Source organism: Lepus europaeus, chromosome 20, assembly GCF_033115175.1.
Source record: "Lepus europaeus isolate LE1 chromosome 20, mLepTim1.pri, whole genome shotgun sequence".
NCBI lineage: Eukaryota > Metazoa > Chordata > Mammalia > Lagomorpha > Leporidae > Lepus > Lepus europaeus.
Genome location: NC_084846.1, coordinates 2395231 through 2422949, shown reverse-complemented (window position 1 = coordinate 2422949; position 27719 = coordinate 2395231). Strand labels below are relative to the sequence as shown.

At 40.6% G+C, this 27719-nt stretch overlaps 1 protein-coding gene across 1 annotated transcript; it reads right to left on the bottom strand.

Moving 5' to 3' along the window:
• Positions 1–2: 2 nt before the first annotated feature.
• LOC133750002 (vomeronasal type-2 receptor 116-like) lies at positions 3–26658 on the bottom strand. Its single transcript, XM_062179378.1, has 8 exons — positions 26377–26658; positions 25203–26009; positions 23933–24160; positions 23450–23573; positions 16736–17624; positions 15112–15158; positions 723–867; positions 3–105 (listed from the first exon to the last, which is right to left on the bottom strand). Exons 1-8 carry the CDS (start codon positions 26575–26577, stop codon positions 3–5), a joined length of 2544 nt encoding a protein of 847 aa, XP_062035362.1. The 5' UTR covers positions 26578–26658.
• Positions 26659–27719: the final 1061 nt, after the last annotated feature.

Genomic DNA, 27719 nt, shown 5'->3' with positions numbered 1-27719 from the left:
CTTTAATACTGCTCCATCGGACTTCTTTCCACCAGCTGTCCACCCATCCATGGGGGAATCTGAAACCCTTTCTGCCCGGAGGCTCTGAAGCTCAGGTCTTCTGTTCTGGTGAAAAACACAAGAAGGAAAACATGTTTGTGATTCATCCTCTTCACCCAAGGTGAAGAATTTCCTCCAAGTCCATGGATACATAGACTCAAGGGAGAAACTCCTATTAGTTACTTTTGGCCCATGGGCTTGTCAATAAACCTCTCCATGAACTTTTTGCAATTATGTACCTGGATTACATCAGAGGGCACAAAGGGGGGCATCAGGCGAGGTTCTCAGGTTTCAGACCAGAAAACTCCAGTGTCACACACTTCAAAGACCCAAAGAACAATAGGGCAGCCTCCCATGCCATTGTTCTGGGCAGCTGTACCTCACCTTGATGCCACACAGACCCCAAACCAATCCTGTTTACAGAGCTACTCACTAGGACATGTGGTTTTTAATCACTGTGGAACCAGTAATCACCCTGAATTCAGAAGTTCTCATTCAGGATGTCAACTCACTTCATTTTTAGTTATAAATCATGAAACCCTTCCACATTGCTGTTAACCACGGTAATCCCATGATGATGTTTTTGTAACTACAACCTTGGTTGATGCTTTCATGAGTACTAGGGACTATCTGAGTACTTTCTGCTTTTTATTCTTAAGCAGAAAATACCCGCCAGAAGTCACCTCTTTATTCCCACCACCACAAGCACCAAGGACAGGATGATGCCTGCAGACCCCCGTACTTCTTGAATGCAAGCAACTTTCAGGACGCTTATGTAGACACCATCAGGAGAGCTATGTACAATTAAACCTTTGCCAAATCCATAGACTGCACAATACACAATGGATAGCATGTCCTGTAGGCAATAATGATGATCAATGCTGACTAAGCATTTGTGCTTGCATACCAGTGTGATGTATTGCTAATTGAGTAAATCTAATAAGGATGGGACAAGAGGGCAATAAGAGAACTCTATTATTCCACTCAAAATTTGTCTAAACTGAAACATCTATCAATGAGATGCCTAATATTTCAAGCAAAACACATTTGCCATTGCCTGGCCACTGCTCTGATGCCATTAGTTAGATTTTGAATAGTGGCTCATGCAAATTGAGACATAGTACAGGCACAAAATACAGAGCAGAATTCAGTGACTTGCATAAAAATGAAAATATGCAGTCTTGATGAGTTAGATTTATTACCTGTACAATGATGAAACTTGTTGTCTATTCAGTAAATCTAAATCAGAGAGCGATTATCTCCTGTTCTCTGTAATGTGTAGAAACTAAAAGTAGAGTCACTCTGAATGTACACGATTCACTGAACAAAGGTTGGGAATGGAGAGAATGAACTCCATGCAATGAGGAGGCTTCAGAAAATCATAGAAAATGTGTGTTATGAAATAATTATGCATTAATTTAAAAAAATTTAGCACCCAGATATATTCATCACTTTTTTTTTCTTTAGTGTTTCTCTCATATTTATCACTTTTTATCTTCTACATTCTTCATGCTGAATTTGATGTTTTTTATAGCTAGGAATGAATGCCTCAAATGTAGAACTTCAGTCTTATTGTAGGGAAATATATATTCTAATTGCATAAAAGTATAAAAATCTGAGATCATACATTTCTGTCTAAATTGAATTTTAGCAACACTGCCTTAAAAGTTGATATATTTTTCTATTTCTATTGAAGTCCAATAACATCTAGGTTACTGTAAAGCAGTTTCCAAAAATAAAAACATGTGGACATTTGAATTGGTAGGTACAGAATTCTCTGTGTGTACAGGGAACACACACAAGAACTTAACACTCAGTCTGCATTGAGAACAGTGTCTCCAATGGACTCTATCCTGGACTATCTTCTCAGGCTCAACACACTTCAAATCAAAAGTAGAAATCACTATAAGCACGTTGTAAGATTAATGTCCTGGCGAGCAGAAAAACAAACTAAGAAAATCCACAAGGCAGAGGTGATCTAGCATGTCAGCACTCGCTGTATCAATGCTCAGGAGCTCAAAATTAGCTATGCCGGTATGTGAAGTCTACAACAGTGCATTTTTGTTATCCTTTCTGTATTCTGTCCCACCCAAGAAGCCACACATCATCCATCTTCCAGCCATACTGAATCTTATGGAGCTCCTCTGAATGTAACAGAACTTGATACTTTGCTAGTTTTGCCACATATTGTAATCTACCAAGAATCTTTTTCTACTGTTATCCATCTAACCTAGGACTAATACTGCTGATTACTGGGGAGAGTCCAAGATGGCTGACTAGGGAAGGGCTTACTGTCTTAGGCTAGGTGTAGACAGTAAAAGCAAAAGTGGAGGAAATAAGTTCTCAGGGGAGAGTTAGAGAGAAAACCGCAGTGGAAACTCTGGAAGGAAGAAGAATGCCGTGGATCAGTGTGGAAGGTGCAGACATGCAGTATGATCAAGGACACAACACACAATCCCAGCACCCAAAAGCTGGAGAAAGCAACAGCTTAGAGAGGGAGGGAAGATCAGACTACAGTGCCTGGGCCACTGTTTACATAACTGGAGGGAGAGTTTCAAGTCAAACATCTGATAGAAAATGGGAGAATATGGCTACACATCCTTCCAGATACACGTTTACAACTTACATTTTTTAAAAGCTTTTATTTAATGAATATAAATTTCCAAAGTACAGCTTATGGATTACAATGACTTCCCTCCCCAGAACTTCCCTCCCACGCACAACCCTCCCCTTTCCCGCTCTCTCTCCCCTTCCATTCACATCAAGATTCATTTTTCAATTCTCTTTATATACAGTAGATGAGTTTAGTACATATAAAGTAAAGATTTCAACAGTTTGCCCTCACATAGCAACACAAAGTGAAAAATACTGTTGGAGTACTAGTTATAGCCTTAAATCACAGTGTACAGCACATTAATGACAGGAATCCTACATGATATTTTTTTAAAATTAATTTTCTATGTAATTTCCAATTTAACACCAATTTTTTTTCATTTTCAATTATTATATATAGGAGATCAATTCAGTATATACTAAGTAAAGATCTCATCAGTTTGCACCCACACAGAAACACAAAGTGTAAAAATACTGTTTTAGTACTAGTTATAGCATCGCTTCACACTGGACAACCCATTAAGGACAGATCCCACATGAGACGTAAGTACACAGTGACTCTTGATGTTGATGTAACAATTTAACACTCTTGTTTATGGCGTCAGTAATCTCCCTAAGCTCTAGTCATGAGTTGCCTAGGCTATGGAAGCCTTTAGGGTTCGTCGACTTCGATCTTATTCCGACAGGGTCATAAACCACTTACGTTTTTAAAAGCAGAAGGAACAGTAAAAACATCATCAACGATGGGTACAGAAATTGAACAGACATTCCTGCACAAATAGATGAGCAAAAGTCTTCACCGAGGGTGTTAATCATCAGTAAACTTGGAATACCATTCTTTTTAAAATTGTTTTATTATTATTTTTTTTAACAGGCAGAGTGGACAGTGAGTGAGAGAGACAGAGAGAAAGGTCTTCCTTTTTTCATTGGTTCACCCCCCAATGGCCACTACGGCCAGCGTGCTGTGGCCAGCGCACTGTGCTGATCCGAAGCCAGGAGCCAGGTGCTTCTCCTGGTCTCCCATGCGGGTGCAGGGCCCAAGCATCTGGGCCATCCTCCACTGCCTTCCCAGGCCACAGCAGAGAGCTGGACTGGAAGAGGAGCAACCAGGACAGAATGCGGTGCCCCGGCCAGTGTGCCGGCACCACAGGTGGAGGATTAGCCTAGTTAGCTGTGGCGCCAGCCAACTTGGAATACTATTCAAAGCCACACTGATATACCACCTCACATCTGCTCCATTGGCTACAATAGTTATTGTTTTTAAAGATTTCACTTGAAAGCAGAGTAAGAAAGTGAGAGAGTGAGAGAGAGAATGAGAAGTGATAGAATGAGAGAGTAAGTGAAAGTGTGTGTGTGTGTGTGTGTGTGAGAGAGAGAGAGAGAGAGAGAGAGAGAGAGAGAGAGTCTTCCATCCCATGTATAACTCTCTAAATGGCCACAATGGGGCAGAGCTGAGCAGATCTAAGTGGGAGCCAGGAGCTTCTTCTGGATCTCTCAAGCAGGCACAGGGGACCAAGCTCTTGGGCCGTCTTCTACTTCTCTCCAAGACCAAAATGATTGAAAATGGAGCAGCCAGGACTGGAATCAATGCCCATATGGGATGCTGGCACTAGAGGCAGAGGCTTTACCTGTTATACCACCACACCAACCCCGATAATAGTTTTTACATGAAGTTTGTATACCTTAAACAAATAAGTAATAGAAAAAAGAAAAATATATAAAAGTAAAAGTTTTTAAACTTCAAAGGTACATGGCATGTAATGGAAAGGGTTACCTCCCAGGGAGAAAACGCGACCTTTGCTCCATTGCTCATGGCTGCATTTCTGCCTCTTGTGGAAGCATCTCATGTATGCTATGGGCCAGATCATACACAGCATTGTCTATCCTGTAACCCCCATCACTCATGGTCATGTCAAAATCATGCCAAAGCTTTCATTCCAAGGAGGCATTCAGTGGACAGTATTGCAAGGTGTTGTAGGATGCTTTCAGAAACTGAGCAATGAAAAACCTCAACCAGAATCTGGTGATGTAAACATCATCTGGATATTTGGAAGGGCTAGCTGGCTATAAATTTTCAGAACCAGCAAATGAGTGGAGAAATATATGTAGTGGAATTAGCAGGAAATTGAATGAGTGGAACAGGAAATGTGTCTCACTGTTGTCAAAATCCCACTGGGAGATGGGGACCCAGATTTTCCATGCCATTAAATGTTCTCCTGTTTGAAGGCTCACAACTATAAGACATTTGCTGTCTAAGCAAAGAATAACCACGTTTGATGAAGATGTCCTGATCAGTATATGACATGGCCAGGCTGTTGCATAACGTGTTTTCTTGGTCACTGGGTCAATCCCACCAAGGCTACACATATGCTATTCTTGTCCATCTCTAACTTTCAAATCTGTCATGAATTGAATACTTTTCAAGTGAACAGAGATGGCCAGTCCCACACAGGCTGGGCTGAAATGAAGCATCTAAGAGACCATGCATGGGTCAGAGGTGTGTTCTTCAATATCATCTGAAAGAGAGAATGAAAAATGAACGGCCACAGAGGACAGGCTCAAAATGTCCAAAGGTCAGCTACAAGGGGAGAAAAAAGCATGCAACATAAAATGACAGCCATAATGTACAATCTCAACACCAAAAGGTGTTAATCATGCTTTGAAGTGGTGGAAGACTAGAATATTCCATTTTCCTAATAATCTCCCTTGTTGTGCTAGTCACCTAGAGTTCCCATGTAACAAAATACCATGACTTCTTTACTTAACAACAGGAGTTTATTTTTTGAATTGCTGAGGCTGGGAAAACGAGGATCAAGTTATATGGGTTTGGCCTCTGTCAAAGACACGTTTCCTGCCTCAAGAAGAGACATTTTTCCTTTCCTCTTCTCACTATCTTCACCAGTTAGAGATGTAACAATCTCTCTGCATATTCTCATATTGAACACATCCAAGAAAGTGGGTAGGTAAGTCATAAAAAATTGTATTATCCCCCTCAAGGACCTCCTCAAATATGATCATGCTACAGAGAAATATTTCAAGTTCTGCATATTTCATAAAACATCCATTCTATAGGACTGGAGTTGATAATAATCATGGTTGGAATCTTTTCCCTAAGGGTCCCTTTGTCCTTCGTGCAGGTTTCCATCCAAGAACTACCAGGAAGTTCTGGCTCTGGTATTTACCATTGAGGAGATCACCTGTGAGATCTCTACTGCAGCAGTACTCTCAGGGACAAGAATTTCTGCTCAGATTAGGACACTCCTGGAACTCTACAATTCCCACAGATGAGATTAGTTAAGAAGGGGAGAAGGAGGGGCCGGCACTGTGGCTCACTTGGTTAATCCTCCACCTGCTGCGCTGGCATCCCATATGGGTGCTGGTTCTAGTCCGGATTGCTCCTCTTCCAGTCCAGCTCTCTGCTTTGCCCTGGAGGGCAATGGAGGATAGCCCAAGCACTTGGGCTCCTGCACCCACATTGGAGACCAGGAGGAAGCACCTGGCTCCTGGTTTCGGATTGGCATAGCTTCGGCCACAGTGGCCATTTGGGGGTAAACCAATGGAAGAAAGACCTTTCTCTCTGTCTCTCTCTCACTGTCTAACTCTATCTGTCAAATAAAAAAATTTAAAAAGAGGGAGAGAGAAAACCCATATTCATTTGGGTACCTTCTCAGGTGCACAAAGAGGTGAAAAATGGAGATTTTCTTTGTCTAAAGGTATAATCTAAAGAGGAAGTACTCAGAGATTGGAGTAGCCATATTTTTGACGTTCTAAGTAGATAGGAGGAAATGGAAAAGGAGAAAGGGGAGTTTCCTGAAGGTCTGTGTTAGAAGAGTTGTGATCTACAAAGCTCTCAAACCATGGGAGATTATTAGGATGAACACCAGTTAATTTCATTTTTTTTTGGCTTCCCCCCTCCCATAACTTCCCTCCCACCCGCAACCCTCCCCTTTCTTGCTCCCTTACCCCTTCCATTCACATAAAGATTCATTTTCAATTCTCTTTATATACAGAAGATCAGTTTAGTACATATTAGGTAAGGATTTCAACAGTTTGCCCATATAGCAACATAAAGTGAAAAAACTACCATTGGAGTACTAATTATAGCATTAAATAACAATGTACAGCACATTAAAGACAGAGATCGTACATAATAGTTTTTTAAAAAAATTAATTAATTTTCTATGCCATTTCCAATTTAACACCAAGTTGTTTTTTTCATTTCCAATTCTCTTTATATACAGAAGATCAATTCAGTATATAATTAGTGAAGACCTCATCAGTTTGTACCCTCACAGAAACACAAAGTGTAAAAATACTGTTTCAGTACTAGTTATAGCATCACTTCACATTAGACAACACATTAAGGACAGATCCCACATGGGGTGTAAGTACACAGTGACTCCTGTTGCTGACTTAACAATTTGACACTCCTGTTCATGGCGTCAGTAATCTCCCTAGGCTCTAGTCATGAGTTGCCATGGCTATGGAAGCCTTTAGAGTTCGCTGACTTTGATCTTATTCCGATAGGGTCATAGTCAAAGTGGAAGTTCTCTCCTCCCTTCTGAGAAAGGTACCTCCTTCTTTGATGGCCCCGTTCTTTCCACTGGGATCTCACTCACAGAGATCATTCCTTTAGGTCTTTTTTTTTTCGATGATATCTTGGCTTTCCATGCCTACTATACTCTCATGGGCTCTTCAGCCAGATCCGAATGCCTTGAGGGCTGATTCTGAGGCCAGAGTGTTGTTTAGGGCATCTGCCATTCTATGAGTCTTTGGCAAATGACAGGGCAAATTTACTCCTTCTCAATAGTCACATTGAATGTTAATGGCCTGAACTGTCCAGTTAAAAGACACCGATTGGCTGACTGGGTTAAGGAACAAAACCCATCTTTTTGCTGCTTACAAGAAACTCATCTTTCCAACAATGATGCATACAGACTGAAAGTGAAAGGTTGGAAAAAGATATACCATGCCAACAGAAATGAAAAAAGAGCGGGTGTGTAGCCATCTTAATATCGGACAACATAAACTTTACCACAAAAACTGTTAGGAGAGACAAAGAGGGGCACTATTTAATGATTAAGGGATCCATTCAACAGGAAGATATAACGATTATCAATGTATATACACCTAACTACAGGCACCACTTTATTTAAAAGACTTGCTAAGGGAATTAAAGGGAGGCTTAGACCCCAATACAATAGTACTGGGGGACTTCAATACTCCACTCTCAGAGATAGATCATCAGGACAGAAGATCAACAAGAAGACAGTAGATTTAAATGACACTGTAGCCCAAATGGAGCTAACAGATATCTACAGAACTATTCATCCTACACATAAAGAATTTACATTCTTCTCAGCAGTACATGGAACCTTCTCTAGGATTGACCACATACTAGGCCATAAAGCAAGTCTCAGCAAATTCAAAAGAATTAGAATCATACCATGCAGCTTCTCAGACCACAAAGGAATGAAATTGGAAATTAGCAACTCAGGAATCCCTAGAGCATATGCAAACACATGGAGATTGAACAACATGCTCCTGAATGAACAATGGGTCATAGAAGAAATTAAAAGAGAAATCAAAAATTTTCTGGAAGTAAATGAGGATAACAGCACAACATACCAAAACCTCTGGGATACAACAAAAGCAGTGTTAAGAGGAAAGTTTATATCAATAGGTGCCTACATCAAGAAATTGGAAAGGCACCAAATAGATGAGCTTTCAAGTCATCTCAAGGATCTAGAAAATCTGCAGCAAGCCAAACCCAAACCCAGTAGGAGAAGAGAAATAATTAAAATCAGAGAAGAAATCAACAGGATTGAATCCAAAAAAACATTACAAAAAATCAGCCAAATGAGGAGGTGGTTTTTTGAAAAAATGAACAAAATTGACACCCCATTGGCCCAACTAACTAAAAAAAAGAAGAGAAAAGACCCAAATCAATAGGATCAGAGATGAAAAAGGAAACGTAACAACAGAAACCACAGAAATAAAAAGAACCATCAGAAATTACTACAAGGACTTGTATGCCAGCAAACAGGGAAATCTATCAGAAATGGACAGATTCTTGGACACATACAACCTCCCTAAATTGAGCCAGGAAGACATAGAAAACCTAAACAGACCCATAACTGACACAGAAATTGAAACAGTAACAAAGGCCCTCCCAAGGAAGAAAAGCCCAGGACCAGATGGATTCACTGCTGAGTTCTACCAGACATTTAGAGAAGAACTAACTCCAATTCTTCTCAAACTATTCAAAACAATCGAAAAAGAGGGAATCCTCCCAAATTCTTTCTATGAAGCCAGCATCACCTTAATTCCTAAGCCAGAAAAAGATGCAGCATTGAAAGAGAATTACAGACCAATATCCCTGATGAACATAGATGCAAAAATACTCAATAACATTCTGGCCAATAGAATGCAACAACACATCAGAAAGATCATCCACCCAGACCAAGTGGGATTTATCCCTGGTATGCAGAGATGGTTCAACGTTCGCAAAACAATCAACGTGATACACTACATTAACAGACTGCAGAAGAAAAACCATATGATTCTCTCAATAGATGCAGAGAAAGCATTTGATAAAATACAACACCCTTTCATGATGAAAACTCTAAGCAAACTCGGTATGGAAGGAACATTCCTCAATACAATCAAAGCAATCTATGAAAAACCCACGGCCAACATCCTATTGAATGGGGAAAAGTTGGAAGCATTTCCGCTGAGATCTGGTACCAGACAGGGATGCGCACTCTCACCACTGCTATTCAATATAGTTCTGGAAGTTTTGGCCAGAGCTATTAGGCAAGAAGAATAAATTAAAGGGATACAAATTGTGAAGGAAGAACTCAAACTATCCCTCTTTGCAGATGATATGATTCTTTATTTAGGGGACCCAAAGAACTCTACTAAGAGACTACTGGAACTCATCGAAGAGTTTGGCAAAGTAGCAGGATATAAAATCAATGCACAAAAATCAACAGCCTTTGTATACACAGGCAATGCCACGGCTGAGGAAGAACTTCTAAGATCAATCCCGTTCACAATAGCTACAAAAACAATCAAATACCTTGGAATAAACTTAACCAAAGACGTTAAAGATCTCTACGATGAAAACTACAAAACCTTAAAGAAAGAAATAGAAGAGGATACCAAAAATTGAAGAAATCTTCCATGTTCATGGATTGGAAGAATCAACATCATCAAAATGTCTATTCTCCCAAAAGCAATTTATACATTCAATGCAATACCAATCAAGATACCAAAGACCTTCTTCTCAGATCTGGAAAAAATGATGCTGAAATTCATATGGGGACACAGAAGACCTAAAATAGCCAAAGCAATCCTGTACAACAAAAACAAAGCTGGAGGCATCACAATACCAGATTTCAGGACATACTACAGGGCAGTTGTTATCAAAACAGCATGGTACTGGTACAGAAACAGATGGATAGACCAATGGAACAGAATAAAAATACCAGAAATCAATCCAAACATCTACAGCCAACTTCTATTTGATCAAAGATCCAAATCTAATCCCTGGAATAAGGACAGCCTATTCAATAAATGGTGCTGGGAAAATTGGATTTCCACGTGCAGAAGCTTGAAGCAAGACCTATACCTTTCACCTTACACAAAAATCCACTCAACATGGATTAAAGACTTAAATCTATGACCCGAAACCATCAAATTATTAGAGAGCATTGGAGAAACCCTGCAAGATATAGGTACAGGCAAAGACTTCTTGGAAAAGTCCCCAGCAGCACAGGCAGTCAAAACCAAAATTAACATTTGGGATTGCATCAAATTCAGAAGTTTCTGTACTTCAAAAGAAACAGTCAGGAAAGTGAAGAGGCAACCGACAGAATGGGAAAAAATATTTGCAAGCTATGCTACAGATAAAGGGTTGATAACCAGAATCTACAAAGAAATCAAGAAACTCCACAACATCAAAACAAACAACCCACTTAAGAGATGGGCCAAGGACCTCATTAGACATTTTTCGAAAGAGGAAATCCAAATGGCCAACAGACACATGAACAAATGTTCAAGATCACTAGCCATCAGAGAAATGCAAATCAAAACCACAATGAGGTTTCACCTCACCCCGGTGAGAATGGCTCACATTCAGAAATCTACCAACAATAGATGCTGGAGAGGATGTGGGGAAAAAGGGACACTAAACCACTGTTGGTGGGAATGCAAACTGGTTAAGCCACTATGGAAGTCAGTCTGGAGATTCCTCAGAAACCTGAATATAACCCTACCATACAACCCAGCCATCCCACTCCTTGGAATTTACCCATAGGAAATTAATTTGGCAAACAAAAGAGCCATCTGCACATTAATGTTTATTGCAGCTCAATTCACAATAGCTAAGACCTGGAAGCAACCCAAATGCCCATCAACAGTAGACTGGATAAAGAAATTATGGGACATGTACTCCATAGAATATTATACAACAGCAAGAAACAATGAAACCCAGTCATTTGCAACAAGATGGAGGAATCTGGAAAACATCATGCTGAGTGAATTAAGCCAGTCCCAAAGAGACAAATATCATTTGTTTTCCCTGATGGGTGACAACTAACTGAGCACCAAAGGGGAAACCTGTTGAAGTGAAATGGACACTAGAAGAAACAATGACCTGATCAGCTCTTGTCCTGACTCTTGATGTACAATGTAATACTTTATCCTTTTTATTATTTGTTGTTGTTGTTGTTGTTGTTCTAGTACTAGTGGTTGAACTCTGTAATTAACACACATATATTCTTAGGTGTTTAAATTTTAACTGAAAAGTGATCCCTGTTAAATATAAGAGTGGGAAAAAGAGAGGGAGGAGATGTACAATTTGGGACATGCTCAGTTGGACTTGCCCCAAATGGTGGAGTTAGAAATGTGCCAGGGGATTCCAACACAATCCCATCAAGGTGGCATGTACCAATGTCATCTCACTAGTCCAAGTGATCAATTTCAGTTCACAATTGATGGCTGTGATAGGTCTAAGAGACAAAGGGATCACACAAACAAGACTAGTGTCTGCTAATACTAACTGATAGAATCAAAAAGGGAGAGAACGATCCAACATGGGAAGCAGGATACACAGCAGACTCATAGAATGGCAGATATCCTAAACAACACTCTGGCCTCAGAATCAGCCCTTAAGGCATTCGGATCTGACTGAAGAGACATCGGTCCTTCAATTTTTTCAGTTGGGCCCAAACTGGAAAAACCAAACTCCAAGATTTCCTGGAAATTTTAGAGTCCAGATTGTTTGAAACTTTGATTTTTTGAATGCCTGTCAAGAATGCCAAGAAGGCTCAAAATCCAAAATATCTGGTTGAAATAAGATTCCTTAAAATCATGACATAACATAGACCAAATTTGATCATTGTTACAGGTGATTATTCAAATCTTTGAAAATAAGCACATATTTAAATAACCCATAGCTCTTAATAAGAATTCAGCTGTTTTTTGAACAATTAGAATTTAACAGACATCAAGAGAACATAATAGATTACTTTAACACATTGTTTTAACGGAGCATCAGAGTTTAATTCTATGTCATAGAGAAATTGAGCTTCCTGTGATCTTATGCTGTGAGGTTTCCTTCCTTTACCTTCTTTCATATTGATGACTGTGTTTCTGTGTTTCTGTGTGTAACACATCTTAAACATCTTTTGCGGGGCAGGACGCGTGGCAAGAAATTCTTTCAATTTCTGTTTGCTATGAAAAGTCTTAATTTCACCTTCATTCACAAATGAGAGCTTTGCAGGATATAGTATTCTGGGCTGGCAGTTTTTGTCTCTTAGTACCTGGGCTATGTCTCGCCATTCCCTTCTGGCTTGTAGGGTTTCTGATGAGAAGTCTGCTGTGAGTCTAATTGGAGATCCTCTAAGAGTAATCTGACGTTTCTCTCTTGCACGTTTTAGAATCTTTTCTTTGTGTTTCACTGTGGTGAGTTCGATTACAACATGTCGTGGTGAGGATCTCTTTTGGTCATGTTTACTAGGGGTTCTATAAGCTTTTTGTACTAAGATGTTCTGTGCTTCTCCAAACCTGGGAAATTTTCTGCTAGTATCTCACTGAAAATGCCTTCTAATCCAGACCTAAATGAAAGATCTCTGTGAGTGAGATCCCAGTGGAAAGAACGGGGCCATTAAAGAAGGAGGTACCTTTCTCTGAAGAAGGAGAGAACTTCCACTTTGACTATGACCCTATCGGAATAAGATCAAAGTCAGCGAACTCTAAAGGCTTCCATAGCCCTGGCAACTCATGACTAGAGCCTAGGGAGATTACTGACGCCATGAACAGGAGTGTCAAATTGTTAAGTCAGTAACAGGAGTCACTGTGTACTTACATCCCATGTGGGATCTGTCCTTAATGTGTTGTCTAATGTGCAGTGATGCTATAACTAGTACTGAAACAGTATTTTTACACTTTGTGTTTCTGTGTGGGTACAAACTGATGAGATCTTTACTAATTATATACTGAATCGATCTTCTGTATATAAAGATAATTGGAAATGAAAAAAAAAAAGCTGGTCTTAAGTTGGAAATGGCATAGAAAATTAATTAGTTTTTAAAGAAAATATTATGTAGGATCTCTGTCTTTAATGTGCTGTACACTGTTATTTAATGCTATAACTAGTACTCCAACAGTATTTTTTTCACTTTGTGTTGCTATATGGGGGCAAACTGTTGAAATCTTTACCTAATATGTACTAAACTGATCTTCTGTATATAAAGAGAATTGAAAATGAATGTTGATGTGAATGGAAGGGGAGAGGTAGCGGGAAAGGGGAGGGTTGCAGGTGGGAGGGAAGTTATGGGAGGGGGGAAGCCATTGTAACCCATAAGCTGTACTTTGGAAATTTATATTCATTAAATAAAAGTGTAATAAATAAAACAAAAAGAAAATGCCTTCTAATCCTTTCTCCCTCTCCATGCCTTCAGGAACTCCTATGACCCGAATGTTAGGTTTTTTAATAGTATCCTGTAGATTTCCGACAGTATTTTTTAGATTTCTAATTTCCTCTTCTTTTCTTTGGTTTGACTCTTTCCTTTCCTGTTCTCTTTCTTCTAAGTCTGATATTCTCTCTTCTGCTTTGCCCATTCTGTTTTTAAGGCTCTCTAATGTGTTTGTCATTTGATCTATTGAGTTCTTCATTTCATTGTGGTTTTTGGTCACTATCACAGTTTCATGTTCTACTAGTTGTTTCATTTCATTTTGATTCCTCCTTAATATTTCATTTTCACGAGAGAGATTTTCTATCTTGTCCATGAAGGATTTCTGTAGTTTAAGAATTTGTTTTTGAGAACTTCTTAATGTTCTTATCAATTTTTTGAGATCTGCTTCTTGCATTTCTTCTATCTCATCATCTTCATAATCTTGAATTGGGGTGTCTTTTTCATTTGGGGGCGTCATGGTGTCTTCCTTGTTCTTGTTACCTTGGTTTTTGCATTTGTTGTATGGCATGTTGGAGATATTTGGTTTCTTCACTGTGGTGTTTTTTCTTGTTACACTATGGCTCTATATTAAGTGGACTGTCTGCTTTCAGTGGAGCCTTAGAGGCTTGAGATGAGTGTGGCCTGAGAGCTCTGTTTGGTTCCACAGCGTTGAGGATGTGTCAAAAGTGACACTCCCAGGTTAGGCATGGTAAATCAATTCTTTCTTTCTTTCTTTCTTTCTTTCTTTCTTTCTTTCTTTCTTTCTTTCTTTCTTTCTTTCTTTCTTTCTTTTGATTCAAAAGGGAAGTAATTCCACACAGCTGAACATAATTGGAGGTAGTTAGCAGGCGAATGATATATCTATAGGAGCCAGAGATTGGAGGCTCTTTCTCAAGGACCACACAGGGAATCTGTGCTGCCCTCAGTGTGGGCTCCAATTCTCCTGCAGTCTCCCAGTGGGTTGCCAAGTTAGATGCTAATCTCCTGCTATTTCACCCCTCCCCCCAGAGTCAGGTTTTTCTGCTAGGCTCAGGGCCGGTGCAGACCTGAGGTCGCCCTGCTTATGATGTATGTCCAAAATGGCGCCTGCTCTTTGTCTTGCTAGCCTTTGAGGGGTGAGTGGAGAGAGAGAAACTCGTGTCCGGATCGGTCACTTTTTTTTCCCTCTCTCTCTTCTAGTTAGCCTGGTGAAGTTTTCCCCACGGAGTTTCAAGCCTCGTTCCCTCTAGTCTCCTCTTTCCACCTGCCCACTGGTGTCTCGGGCTATTGAGGTTCGGCTCACCTCGCGTTCCAGCACTGGTGTGTTGAGTCTGCTGCTGGTGTCCCGAACTTGGGCTCCCACGCTCTCCACACAGGTCCACTGTGAATCACTAGTTCCGGAAGAGTTTCCTCTGCTGTTTCTTCCCCTACTCTTCCTTGACCCTGCAGTATCTCCACTTTTATTAACCTGTGTCTTCCTGGACTATCAGTGTGCTCCCTTCCTATTCTGCCATCTTGCCCTGAGTGGATGGATCTCTGTCTTTAATGTGCTGTACACTGTTATTTAATGCTATAACTAGTATTCCAACAGTATTTTTTTCACTTTGTGTTGCTATGTGGGGGCAAACTTTTGAAATCTTTACTTAATATATACTAAACTGATCTTCTGTATATAAAGAGAATTGAAAATGAAAATTTAATGCTATAACTAGTATTCCAACAGTATTTTTTTCACTTTGTGTTGCTATGTGGGGGCAAACTTTTGAAATCTTTACTTAATATATACTAAACTGATCTTCTGTATATAAAGAGAATTGAAAATGAATGTTGATGTGAATGGAAGGGGAGAGGGAGTGGGAAAGGGGAAGGTTGCGGGTGGGAGGGAAGTTATGGGAGGGGGGAAGCCAATGTAATTCATAAGCTGTACTTTGGAAATTTATATTCATTAAATAAAAGTTGTTAATAAAAAAAACTTATACCATCACTCAGGACTGTTAAATCTATGGAAACAGAAACAGATTGGTGGTTGTGTGACTGGCAAGAGAAGGAAATGAGAGTGACCATTAATGGATAAGGAACTTGATTCGTAGTGATGAAAATATTTTAAAATATGACAGAGATAATGTTTTCACAATAAAGTGAATGGGCCAAATGCCATTACTTCACATTAAAATTGTTAATTTTGTTGAATTATTTTCTGCTCAGGATATAAAAATCACTTTCTTATGTCTGGTATTGGAAAAAGTAAATCTAAAGCCAAATTGATAATAAACAGAAAAGTACAGATGGAAAAAAAGTTTGCAGAATCACTTCTATGTATAATGAAAACTTGCTGTGTATTTATGACATCATTTCAAATCTATGTGAAATTCTATATAATTTAGGAGTTTCTGGACAATGCATGATACATATTAAAATGATTTAACATGTCTAATGATTGCACTGAAAATATTCCAGGTATATTATAAAGCTGACTTCAACATAGACTCTAATAAATGAATAAAAACAGCAAAAAACTGTGTAACTAATTTTATTAAAATATGAATATTACAATGTTGAGCAGCTGACAAATAAAACACAGAGATGAAAAAATGTAAAGTACTGTGTTTGTGAGCATAAAAGCCAGGTGAATAAATTTGTATACAGTATTATTTTGAAGAAGCGAGGAGGACTGGGGCCAGCATGGGGGTACAGTGGAAACAACCACCACCTGTAACCCCAGCATCCCATGTGGGTGCCAGTTCATGTCCTGGCTGCTTCACTTGCACCCAGCTCCCTGTTAATGATCTAGAAAAAGAAGTGGGAGATGGCCTAAGGCTTTCTGTCCCTGACACTCACACGGACACATGAATAAATCTCTTGCATTGGCATGAAACAGCGCTGGGCCACTGCAGGTATCTTCAGAGTCTATCACCACCTGGGAGGTTTCCCCCACTCTCCCTTTCTTGTATGTGAATTCGTCATTCAGAACAAAAACATTTAAGAGACGTCTAAATTGCTCATACTGACGTTATATTCTGCAAGCTACTTTATAACATCAGAATGCAAAATCGGTTTTGCAAATCTTAGTTTCTCTCCATTGAAAACTGAGAGAGCCTTAAGAGCTACTCTTCAGAACATCTGATTCCTTGGGAACTATTCTGTCCCTTAATCCTTTCAAAGCATTCTGCTCAGGTCTGCAGAGAATAACGTAGCACTTGGGGACAAAGATGCAGCCCAGGAGCCCTGCACTGGAGGCCAAGATGGAGAAGACCTCCACAGCCACCATGACCTTCCCCTTGGTGCTGTGGTAGACAGGCAGGAAGGTCACCCAGACACTGCAGAACACCAGCATGCTGAACGTCAGGAACTTGGCTTCATTGAAGGTGTCAGGCAGGTTCCTGGCTAGGAAAGCCACAGTGAAGCTGGCCAGGGCCAAGGAGCCCAGGTAGCCCAGGACACAGTAGAAGGCAGTGACTGAGCCCTTGTTGCACAGCAGGATGATGTGGCCATGCTCAGAGTGTGCATCTGTGTCAACAAAGGGAGGAGAGGTCCCAAGCCAGAAGCCACAGAGAGCCAGTTGGATCAGGGAGCAGATGGGAATAATGGAGTTAGGTGCCCCTGATAGCAGCCACTGTCTCATCCTTCTCCCTGGGGCAGTGACCTTGAAGGCTAGAACCACAGTGATAGTTTTGGCCAGGACCGTGGAAACAGCCACAGTGAACACCACTCCAAACGTGGTCTGCTGGAGGACACAGGTGGTTGTGTTGGGACGACCAATGAACAGTAAGGAGCAGAGGAAGCAGAAGATGAGGGTGATGAGCAGGATGTAGCTGAGACAGCGATTGTTGGCCTTGACTATGGGAGTGTCTCGGTGCTTCACAAAGACCCCAAGAACCATAGAGGTGAGGACAGAGAAGCACAGAGCTGTGCAGACCAGGGTCATCCCCAGGGGATCTTCAAAAGACAGAAAGGTCACATTTTTGTGGAAGCACTGGTCTCGCTCTGTGTTGGCATACTGAAGATCTGGACAGTTCACACATTGGTCCATATCTGGTGAGAAACGTACAATAACGTCATCAAGTTCAATTATTTTTGATTCAAAAAACACCTTCTAGAATATCCAACTGCACTAGTTTAGGCAAATAGTCCTTATTTGTAGTTGAAGACAGCATATAAATATGACATTTGAAAATTACTTCATTTCCCTAAGTACCTTATATACTGATGAGTACATTCTCATTTTTTCCTAACAAAGCCCTGAGGGCTATCTCTGAGCCTATTCATGGTGCTTTAAAAACATATCTTGGCCGGCGCCGCGGCTCACTAGGCTAATCCTCCGCCTTGCGGCGCCGGCACACCAGGTTCTAGTCCCAGTCGGGGCACCGATCCTGTCCCGGTTGCCCATCTTCCAGGCCAGCTCTCTGCTGTGGCCAGGGAGTGCAGTGGAGGATGGCCCAAGTGCTTGGGCCCTGCACCCCATGGGAGAGCCGGATAAGCACCTGGCTCCTGCCATCGGATCAGCGTGGTGCGCCGGATGCAGCGCGCTGTGGCAGTCATTGGAGGGTGAACCAACGGCAAAAAGGAAGACCTTTCTCTGTCTCTCTCTCACTGATTCCAACACAATCCCATCAAGGTGGCATGTACCAATGCCATCACACTAGTCCATGTGATCAATTTCAGCTCACAATTGATGGCTGTGATAGGTCTAAGAGACAAAGGGATCACACAAACAAGACTAGTGTCTGCTAATACTAACTGATAGAATCAAAAAAAGGGAGAGAAGGATCCAACATGGGAAGCGGGATACACAGCAGACTCATGGAATGGCAGATGTCCTAAACAACACTCTGGCCTCAGAATCAGCCCTTAAGGCATTCGGATCTGGCTGAAGAGCCCATGAGAGTATTGTAGGCATGGAAAGCCAAGATACCATGGAAAAAAAAGACCTAAATGAAAGATCTCTGTGAGTGAGATCCCAGTGGAAAGAACGGGGCCATCAAAGAAGGGAGGAGAGAACTTCCACTTTGACTATGACCCTGTTGGAATAAGATCAAAGTCAGCGAACTCTAAAGGCTTCCATAGCCCTGGCAACTCATGACTAGAGCCTAGGGAGATTACTGACGCCATGAACAGGAGTGTCAAATTGTTAAGTCAGCAACAGGAGTCACTGTGTACTTACACCCCATGTGGGATCTGTCCTTAATGTGTTGTCTAATGTGAAGTGATGCTACAACTAGTACTGAAACAGTATTTTTATACTTTGTGTTTCTGTGTGGGTACAAACTGATGAGATCTTTACTAATTATATACTGAATTGATCTTCTGTATATAAAGATAATTGGAAATGAAAAAAATAACATGGTGTTAAATTGGAAATGGCATAGAAAATTAATTAATTTTAAAAAATATTATATAGGATCTCTGTCTTGAATGTGCTGTACACTGTTATTTAATGCTATAACTAATACTCCAACAGTATTTTTTTCACTTTGTGTTGCTATATGGGGCAAACTGTTGAAATCTTCACCTAATATATACTAACCTGATGTTCTGTATATAAAGAGAACTGAAAATGAATCTTGATGTGAATGGAAGGGGAGAGGGAGCGGGAAAGGGTAGGTTGCGGGCGGGAGGGAAGCTATGGGGGGGGGAAGCCATTGTAACCCATAAGCTGTACTTTAGAATTTTATACTCATTAAATAAAAGTTTAAGAAAAATAAAGTAAAAAAAAATAAAAAAATAAAAAAGGGAAGAAAAAATTACAAAAAAAAGCGAGTCCCTTCCCTCCCCTCAGTCCCCCTCACTCTGTCCCCTTAAAAAAAACATATCTTAACCTGTGTCACTTTAACACCCCTAATTCATTATCCATGGTTTCTTCTCATTGGGAAGTGATGATCAAGGTGCTAGAGGTTTCCATGTGTGGTGAGGGCTACTCTGCTTTTTATACATGCACATTTTTGCTGAATCCTTACTCTGTACAAGAGCAAGCAGCAGCTTTTTTTGGTAAGTTTTTATTTAATGAATGTATTTTTTCAAACACAGAACCCCATATGGTGGGTTCCTTCCCCCATACCCAACCTCCAACCCCAACTCTCATCTCACCTCTCCCTGTTTCATCTGCTTGTTCATTATGCTTCATTGTTAGCTAGATTTTATACAGAGGACCAACTCTGTTATTGTCTATGTTAAGCAAAGACTTCAACACTTTGCATCCATGCACACACACAACATATAGAGTACAGTTTGGGAAAAAAACTGCAGTCAATTCTCATTGTAAAACTCAGTAGGGATGGAGGTCCTACAGGGGGAGTAAGTGCACGGTGATTTCTGTTGTTCCTTTATCAATTAACACTCTTTTTATGACGTCAGTGATCACCCGAGGCTCTTGCCATGGGCTGTCAAGGTTATGGAAGCCTTTTGTGACCATAGACGCCACTGGTCTTTGGACACGGCCATAAGCACAGTGGATGTTCTCTCCTCCCTTCAGAGAAGAGTGTCTCCATCTTTGATGACCTTTCCTTTCCACTGAGGTCACATAGGCTATTTTTTTTTGCCACAGCGTTGGCTTTCCATGGCTGCAATGAGCCCTTGCTCTAATGGTGCTATTCACTCTGCACTCTCATGGCCTAATCAAACACCCAAGTGTCCCAGTCTTTGTTGTTAATAAATGTTTAATTTTTTCTTTATAATTTACTTGAAAGGCAGAGTTTCAGAAAGAAGAAGAGAAGTAGGAGGGTGGGAGAGGGGGAGAGAGGAGGAGAGGAGGAAAGGAGAGGGAGAAAGAGAGCGTGAGAAAGGGTGAGAGGGAAAAAGAGAAAGGGAAATCTTTGCAGGTGATTCACACCCCAAATGATGGTCACAGCTATTACTGGTCCGTTTTGAAGCCAGTAACTGGGAGCTTCTTCTGAGTCTCCCATGTGGGTGGGGATCAAAACCCTGGGCCATCATTGGCTGCTTTCCCAAGCATCAGCAGAGAGCTGGATTGGAAGTGAAGCAGCTGGGACTGGAACTGGTGTCCAGTTGTGATGCTGGCATCCCAGCCAGAGGCTTAACCTACTATGTGACAGCACCGGCTGCAGGTTCCCACTCTTAGTATCATGGACTGGGAGATTTACTTTGTGAAATTTGGGTGCACAGAAAGCACACAATGATCTCAGTAAAGCACATCTCTCTAAGGTGGGATCTGGATAGAATCATTCTAGGAGCAAGTGCTGATGAGAGACCATCACTAGAAGGCAGATGGTCAAGTTCTAGTGAAACACAGAAAAGCTGTACTTGATAGCAGCTGGATTCCTTGCCACCCTTGAGCAGGTTTCGATCAAGGATCACACTGAGATGCTGCCTGTAGTCAAAGTCAGTCTGTAGATGACCTTGAACCCTACTGGCATATTTCCACTTTCCTGTCTTTTATCTTTGAACATGAATTTTCTCTCTAGCTCTTTCAGTATCCTCTTCTTTTCTATATATTGCTCCATTGATGTCCAATGTCTCAATTTGCAGATGTCTTCCAACATTTAGTTATTGTTACCTTTGGCTATTTCATATTTTTGAAACATTACATGCCCTATCTTTCAAAGCTTCATTATCAGGGGCTGGCGTGGTGGCGCAGCAGGTTAATTCCCTGGCCTGAAGCGCTGGCATCTCACATAGGCACCAGTTTGAGCCCTGGGTGCTCCACTTCTGATCCAGCTGTCTGCTTGCCTGGGAAAGCAGTCAAAGATGGTCCCAGTACTTGGGCCCCTGCAACCACGTGGGAGACTGGCAAGACGCTCCTGGCTCCTGGCTTCAGATCAGTGCAGATCCTGGCCATTGCGGCCAATTGGGGAGTGAACCATCGGATGAAAGAACTCTTCCACTCTCTTTGCATCTCCACTCTATGTGCAACTCGGATTTCAAAGAAATAAATAAACCTTTTTTAAGAACCTTCATTATCCAGAATTTGTAAGCCAAACAACTGTTTTGTGTGTTTAATCTTGTACTCCAGTGCTACTTAACTCAGTTACTGATTCGCTGATTTCATTACAACATCCAAATATCAGCTGAAAATGATGCCACTTGTATATCTTCCTTTTTAGTATGTTGCATGCCTTCGTTTTTGATAATGTGCATGGATCAGAGCCTCCTGGGTAATTTCCTGCAGAAGTTTCATTGTTTCTTCAATTTTGTATCCAGTCTTCAGCCGTAACTTCCCTGATTTTAGCATTCTGTAAATACTCTTTAGGATTACAAAATGATCCTTCTTTTTGGTATCTTTGAGCTGTTTTGTTCTTTGTTTACAATTATTAGATCTCCTAGATTAAATTAAATGCTTTTCTGCAGGAATGCTAATTATTATTACTATTTTTTCAGGGACTATAAACTGAATTACATTCATGCAATGCTTTGGGCATGAAGGAACCCATTTAAAAAATACTGTTGGATTTATGTTGTTTGAGATTTCAAATGTGTGAATTTAATTCAACAGCAGTGTCTTACAATTTCAGTAATTGATCAATCAACTTAACATGTTCCTGTAGAAGACACAGAATTTTTCCATTTTTCCTATTCTCCACAGGAGTTGAGAAAAGAGTTCCTTTCCTATGTGAAAATTTGGTAAACATTATCTAAAAATTGTTTATCACAATAAAAATATTGGGAATTATTTTTATAACCATGAGGATATTTGGATTTCTCAAATATGTCTCAATATGTTTAATAATATTTCCATGTGGATATTTCTGAATTTTTTCTGTATTCTTCAATGTATCACCACTAAATGATTAACACGTTCTAATATTAGTATTTTTTATATCTGTGCAGAGACCTCTACAGCTCTCTTTGTGTAACACACACACCCATACACACAGAGAGGCATTGTAATCTTGTTTTAGTACTGTTCCATCTTGCTGAAGTTCATAAATTTTGCTTGTTTTATGATAACCAAATTTAAGTTCTTCTGATTTTTATTTACTTCAATTTCCTTATAATGTCCACATGCTACCTTCAAGTGCTTGTGTTGAATATGCTGTCATTGACCTACCTTGCTATGCATACTTAGTACAGTGGATGTCAGCCTGTGTTATTGCAATATAAATTTTACACACATGTATACATGTTTAAGCATATGAATGCTTCTGAAGATTTATATGTTGAGCAGCCATGATTTTTCTCAAAGGCTAAGGTTAGCCCTGTTTATGATATCTGATGAGTTATCCTCAGGATGGTATCTTGTATGGTTTCCTATATAGTTTTTAATATAATGCAAAGTTTGTTTAGAATTGTGCTTTCTAACTCCAGCATGCTACACTTGAATTTGGTGAAAGTACTTTTATAATACATGCACAACAAACACAGACATGAATTTGCCTATACTCAGTTAGCACATACACCACCCTACTCCCACGGATTGTACCCTGATGCCAGAATCTATCACTATCACCAATAAGTTTCAAAAAAGTAGAAATATAGTAAATATATGGTACAAAGAACTACTCATACAACACAAGCAAAAATTGGAAAATCTTCACAAAATGTATGATGATAACCTATTACTGCTTCATGGAATAAATGTGAGACATCCCACATGTTTTAAGGGGTGAAAATTCTCCAATCTTGGTTTCTACCATTTACCATACATATCATCCTGAACTCCAACATAGTCAGCTTTCCGGAGACACTCAGTCTCTCATCTGCTTTTATAAATGCTACAATAAGTAGAGTGTAGTGTGGAAATTGTTATCATTTTGTGATTATTATTGACTGTAAGGATTAATTTCTACCTGAAGGTGAGAAGAATCCCCTCAGCAGTCATATTCCACATCTTTTTCTTTCCATTGAGAAGCTGAAAATTCTAAGAAACAGGTGTTAACTTCTCCGTGAGGCTGGCACTGACTTACCTGTCTGATTGGAAATCTCGTTCTCAGGACAAGGCATACAATCAAAACAACAGGTAGGCTTCCCCTCCAGAGGGGTTTTCCTGAATCCAGGGCTGCAACTCACACTGCATACCGAGCGTGGAGTCTGAGAAAAACCAGATGAGCGTTGGTAACAGTTGGGACTATTACTTAAGTGCCAAGTAGAAGGTTTGGTTTTCAAGTCCTGCAAAACCTGTTCACTTAAACTGGAAACCACCATTTCTGACACAATGATGGCATGCAATTTGATTTTCTAAAATAGATCCAAAACATGTGGAGGAACAAGTGTGTGTACTGTCCATCCTCAGACACTAGAAGTAGAAGAAAGTATTTAGATCAGAAGGGGAGTGGTTTAATGTCTCTAATGTCTTTTGAATAATCCATGTTGCACAAATCCCCATACCCCAAACCACAGTTGGGGGGTAACAATGTGCAGTGTGAACCTTATGCTCAGACACAACTTACCTCTGTAATTCCTGTGGCCCATTCTATCAAATTCTCAGAGAGAGACAACTGATGGCTCTGTGGAACATATGGGGAAAACTTTCCTACTGTAACCTTATGTCCAACACCATACGGAAAATTCCAAAAGCTGAGAATGTCGTATTCAGCTTCCAAATTTCTCTTGTGATTCAGATTCACTAGGTCACCCGCAGGATTGGTAAACTGGAGGTTCTTCAGAAACGGGTGCAACTGAAAAAATGCATCATATTCTCATGAAGACTGCCCAAGTGAGAACACACCAAACCCAGGTTAGAGAAAGCCTCTCTTTGTCTGTAATCACAAATAAAAAAGAGAACCTTAGAGCCACCCAACGAAGTAAAACAAAATAAAACCTGATGAGAACTACATCAGAGCAAATTTGATAACTCATTTTTATCCAAAAACAAGGGCAACCAAAACTATGCAGCTGTGAGGGGCCCACACTGTGGCGCAGTGGGTTAAAGCCCTGGCCTGGGGTGCTGACATCCCATGTATGTGCCCATGTTTGTCCCAGCCGAAAGTCTTCCAATCAAGGTCTCTGTTGTGGCCTGGGATGACAGTGGAGGATGGCCCAAGTCCTTGGGACCCTGAACCATCATGGAGGACCAGGAGGGACATCCTGGCTCCTGACTTTGGATCTTCACAGCTCCAGCCATTGTGGCCATCTGGGGAGCGAACCAATGGTGGAAGACCTCTCTCTCTGTCTTTACTTCACTCTGTAGCTCTAGCTTTCAAATAAATAAAAATAAGTCTTTAAAAAAAATATCTAGCTGTGAAATGCCGACCATTTCCAACTGTGGAGTCCAAGCTACCAAAACTCACTGATTTCTTCAGTGTACCTAGAACAACCAACTCTAATATATTTACCAGAATAAAATAATGTGCAAATTATATAAGATCCCTAATGCATGTTGGGGATAAACATCCCCAGCAAATTTCACCCTAAAAAGTACTAAAAAGTAATTATTGTATTGCTGAGATGGAAAATGGGATGGCACAATGTAAGTTTTTTACAAGCCAAAATTAAATTGACAGGATGGGAGAATCCATTTTAAGACACGGCATTGATGCTTATCCAAGAGACCTGCCCACTTGTCAATGGAACCATGTTTCTATTGACAAATTACAGGCAGAGGATCATTTATAGCTTGTGTTTTGGAGAAAGGATTCCAAGCTACTTCATGTGAACACCTGCAGAAGCTCTTAAGGGGATCATTCAGGAGTACATGTCATGCAATGGAAACCAAGTTACCTGCCAGGGAGAAAATGCCACCTTTGCCCCCTTGTTCCCTGGCTGCATTTCTAACTCTTGTAGAAGTATCTCATGTACACTGTGGGCCACAGCATACACAGCATTGTATATGTTGTAACTCCCATCACTCATGCTCATATCAAAATGATGCCAAGGCAACGATTCCAAGGAGGCATTCAGGGAACAGTTCTGCAAGGTTTTGCAGGACGCCCCAGTAATTGAGCAACCAAAAGCCAATGACCAGAATCTAGAGAGGTAAATGTCTTCTGGGTATTTGGAAGGGTTAGCTGTCCGAAGAAAGTTTCTGAAGCCAGAGATCTCACTACGGTGGTGTGAAAAAATCAGAGTTCCATGGAATGAGTGGAGCAGGAAATGTTCCTCACGGCTGGCAAAATCCCATTGTGAGGTGGTGACCCAGACTTTCCATGTCATTACACGTTCCCATGTTGGAAAGCTGTCACCTATGAGTGACTCAGTGTCACAGAAAAGAATCACCACATTTGCGGATGATTTTAGGATCTGGATATGATACGGCCAGCGGAATGAATTATATGACTCCTCAGTGGCTGGGATCAGTTCCACGAAGTCCACACAGATGCCATTCTTCTGCATCTCAACTTTCAAATCGGACATAAACTGAATACCTTTTGGGAGGTCTGAGATGGCCAAACCCACCCAGGTCCAGCTGAAATGAAGCATCAAGGAGACCATGCCAAGGGCCAGAGAAGTGTCTTTGGGCGCCATCTGATAGAGGGAAGGAAACTGACCACTGTCACTCAGAAGCGGTTCAAAAGACCCAAGAGTCAGCTAAGGGAAAATGCAAGAAATCTGTGTAAGGTTATTGCGATAGTGTGTAATCTTATTCCTGAAATATTAAGCAAAAAATTTAAGTGTCAGAAAATTTTAGAATATTACCTTTTTCTCATCTCCCACTTCATGAAAACTTCCTAGTTCCTCTGTTGTTAGACTCACAGGTTGAGGAAAACATTTCTCATTTTCACTCACCCACAACTCTGCTTTAGAACAAATATGGCTAATTCCCCAAATCTCTGCAGTCCTTCTCTTTAGATCACACAGTGCATCAAATGCATAAGGCCTCTGTCACTTAAACATTTGGGTCTAAGGAAGGCATCTAAGGTGATGTGCTTTTCCTTCTTTTTCACTACACACTCACCTGTGGAATTTTGTAGAGTTCCAGCAGTGTCCCCATTTGGACAGCAATGCTGGTTCCTGATATTACGGCTACAGACTTGCTCTGTTTCCTACATGTGTAATTAGGAACGTCCTTTTCCAGTCCCGCAAGCCAGAGGAAGGGATTCTCCATCACTGTCTCTTCACTGTGCATGAAATTATAGAGATCAAATCCCAAGGTCATGTTGGGTAAAAGATGGGGGTTCTTGTTGATCTCCTCAATGGCAAAAACCAAGGCCAGAACATACTGGTAGTTTTTGGACTGAAACCTGCATGAAAGGCACAAGGATCTTTAAGGGAAAAGCCTCCAATCCAGATTATCTTCATTTTACCATAATTACTGTGACCGATGGATTGGTCATGGCCAAAAATCCGTATGTTCTAATCCTTATCTGTACCTTTGCTGTGCACTAAGTGTGGAGGTTGTCGTGTTTGCAGGACATATGTCCTCACAGGGACCAATACTGCTGCAGCCTTTATCCCAGTCTCCCTGACTAAACGATTCTGGAAAATAAGATCTGCGTTTACACCATAATGTCTTGGGCATATTATCACATGCAGCCAAAAAACATGATCTTGTTTTGGATACACACCTCATCAATTTAAATCATCTCTGGCAGCAGCTACTTCTTCTATATTTTATATGTGATATCTATAGTAAATACTGTAATGGGCTCTGGAATGATCTCTCTCAATTCATTCATACCTAGGAAGAGCATTCAAGTTGTCAAAGAAAGCATGACAAGGAAAGGCACACCATCTTTAGCACTGCCTCTATAAATGTTTCCTACATTCACAAACTACAATGACTCTTCATCTTATCACATCATTAAATGCTTCTTGAAATAGCAGTCATAGATCATAAGGCTGCAGTTTGCAATGGGAAAAGGGAGTAACTCAACTGAAGGCTATGTGATCAGAAAGAGGAAGAATGTCAGAGTACTGAGAATGGTAGATGGAAGTCTGGATTTTATCCTGAAAAATCTCTTCCCCATCAAACTCACCGATCAACCACCATCAGAAGCCAGGAAAATGAAATCAGATTCAGAGCTTGGAAGAAGGAAAACAGTAAAAAGGGAGGAGCACTTTAGTGAACCCTGAAACACTCCCTGGGTGGACTGGAAACACTGGGCTGTGAGACACATGATGCATTACAGTTAAGACAATCATGCATTTAGTTAAAGTTCTAGGTATATGTTAAGAGAAATCATTATCAGTGGTATCAGTATTTGCTCCAAACAGGCTTCTTCACTCAGTTTTCCCTACAGAGCCAACCATAAATAGCCTTTCATGCAAAGCACACGATGCATTTCTGCTTTCTGGGAT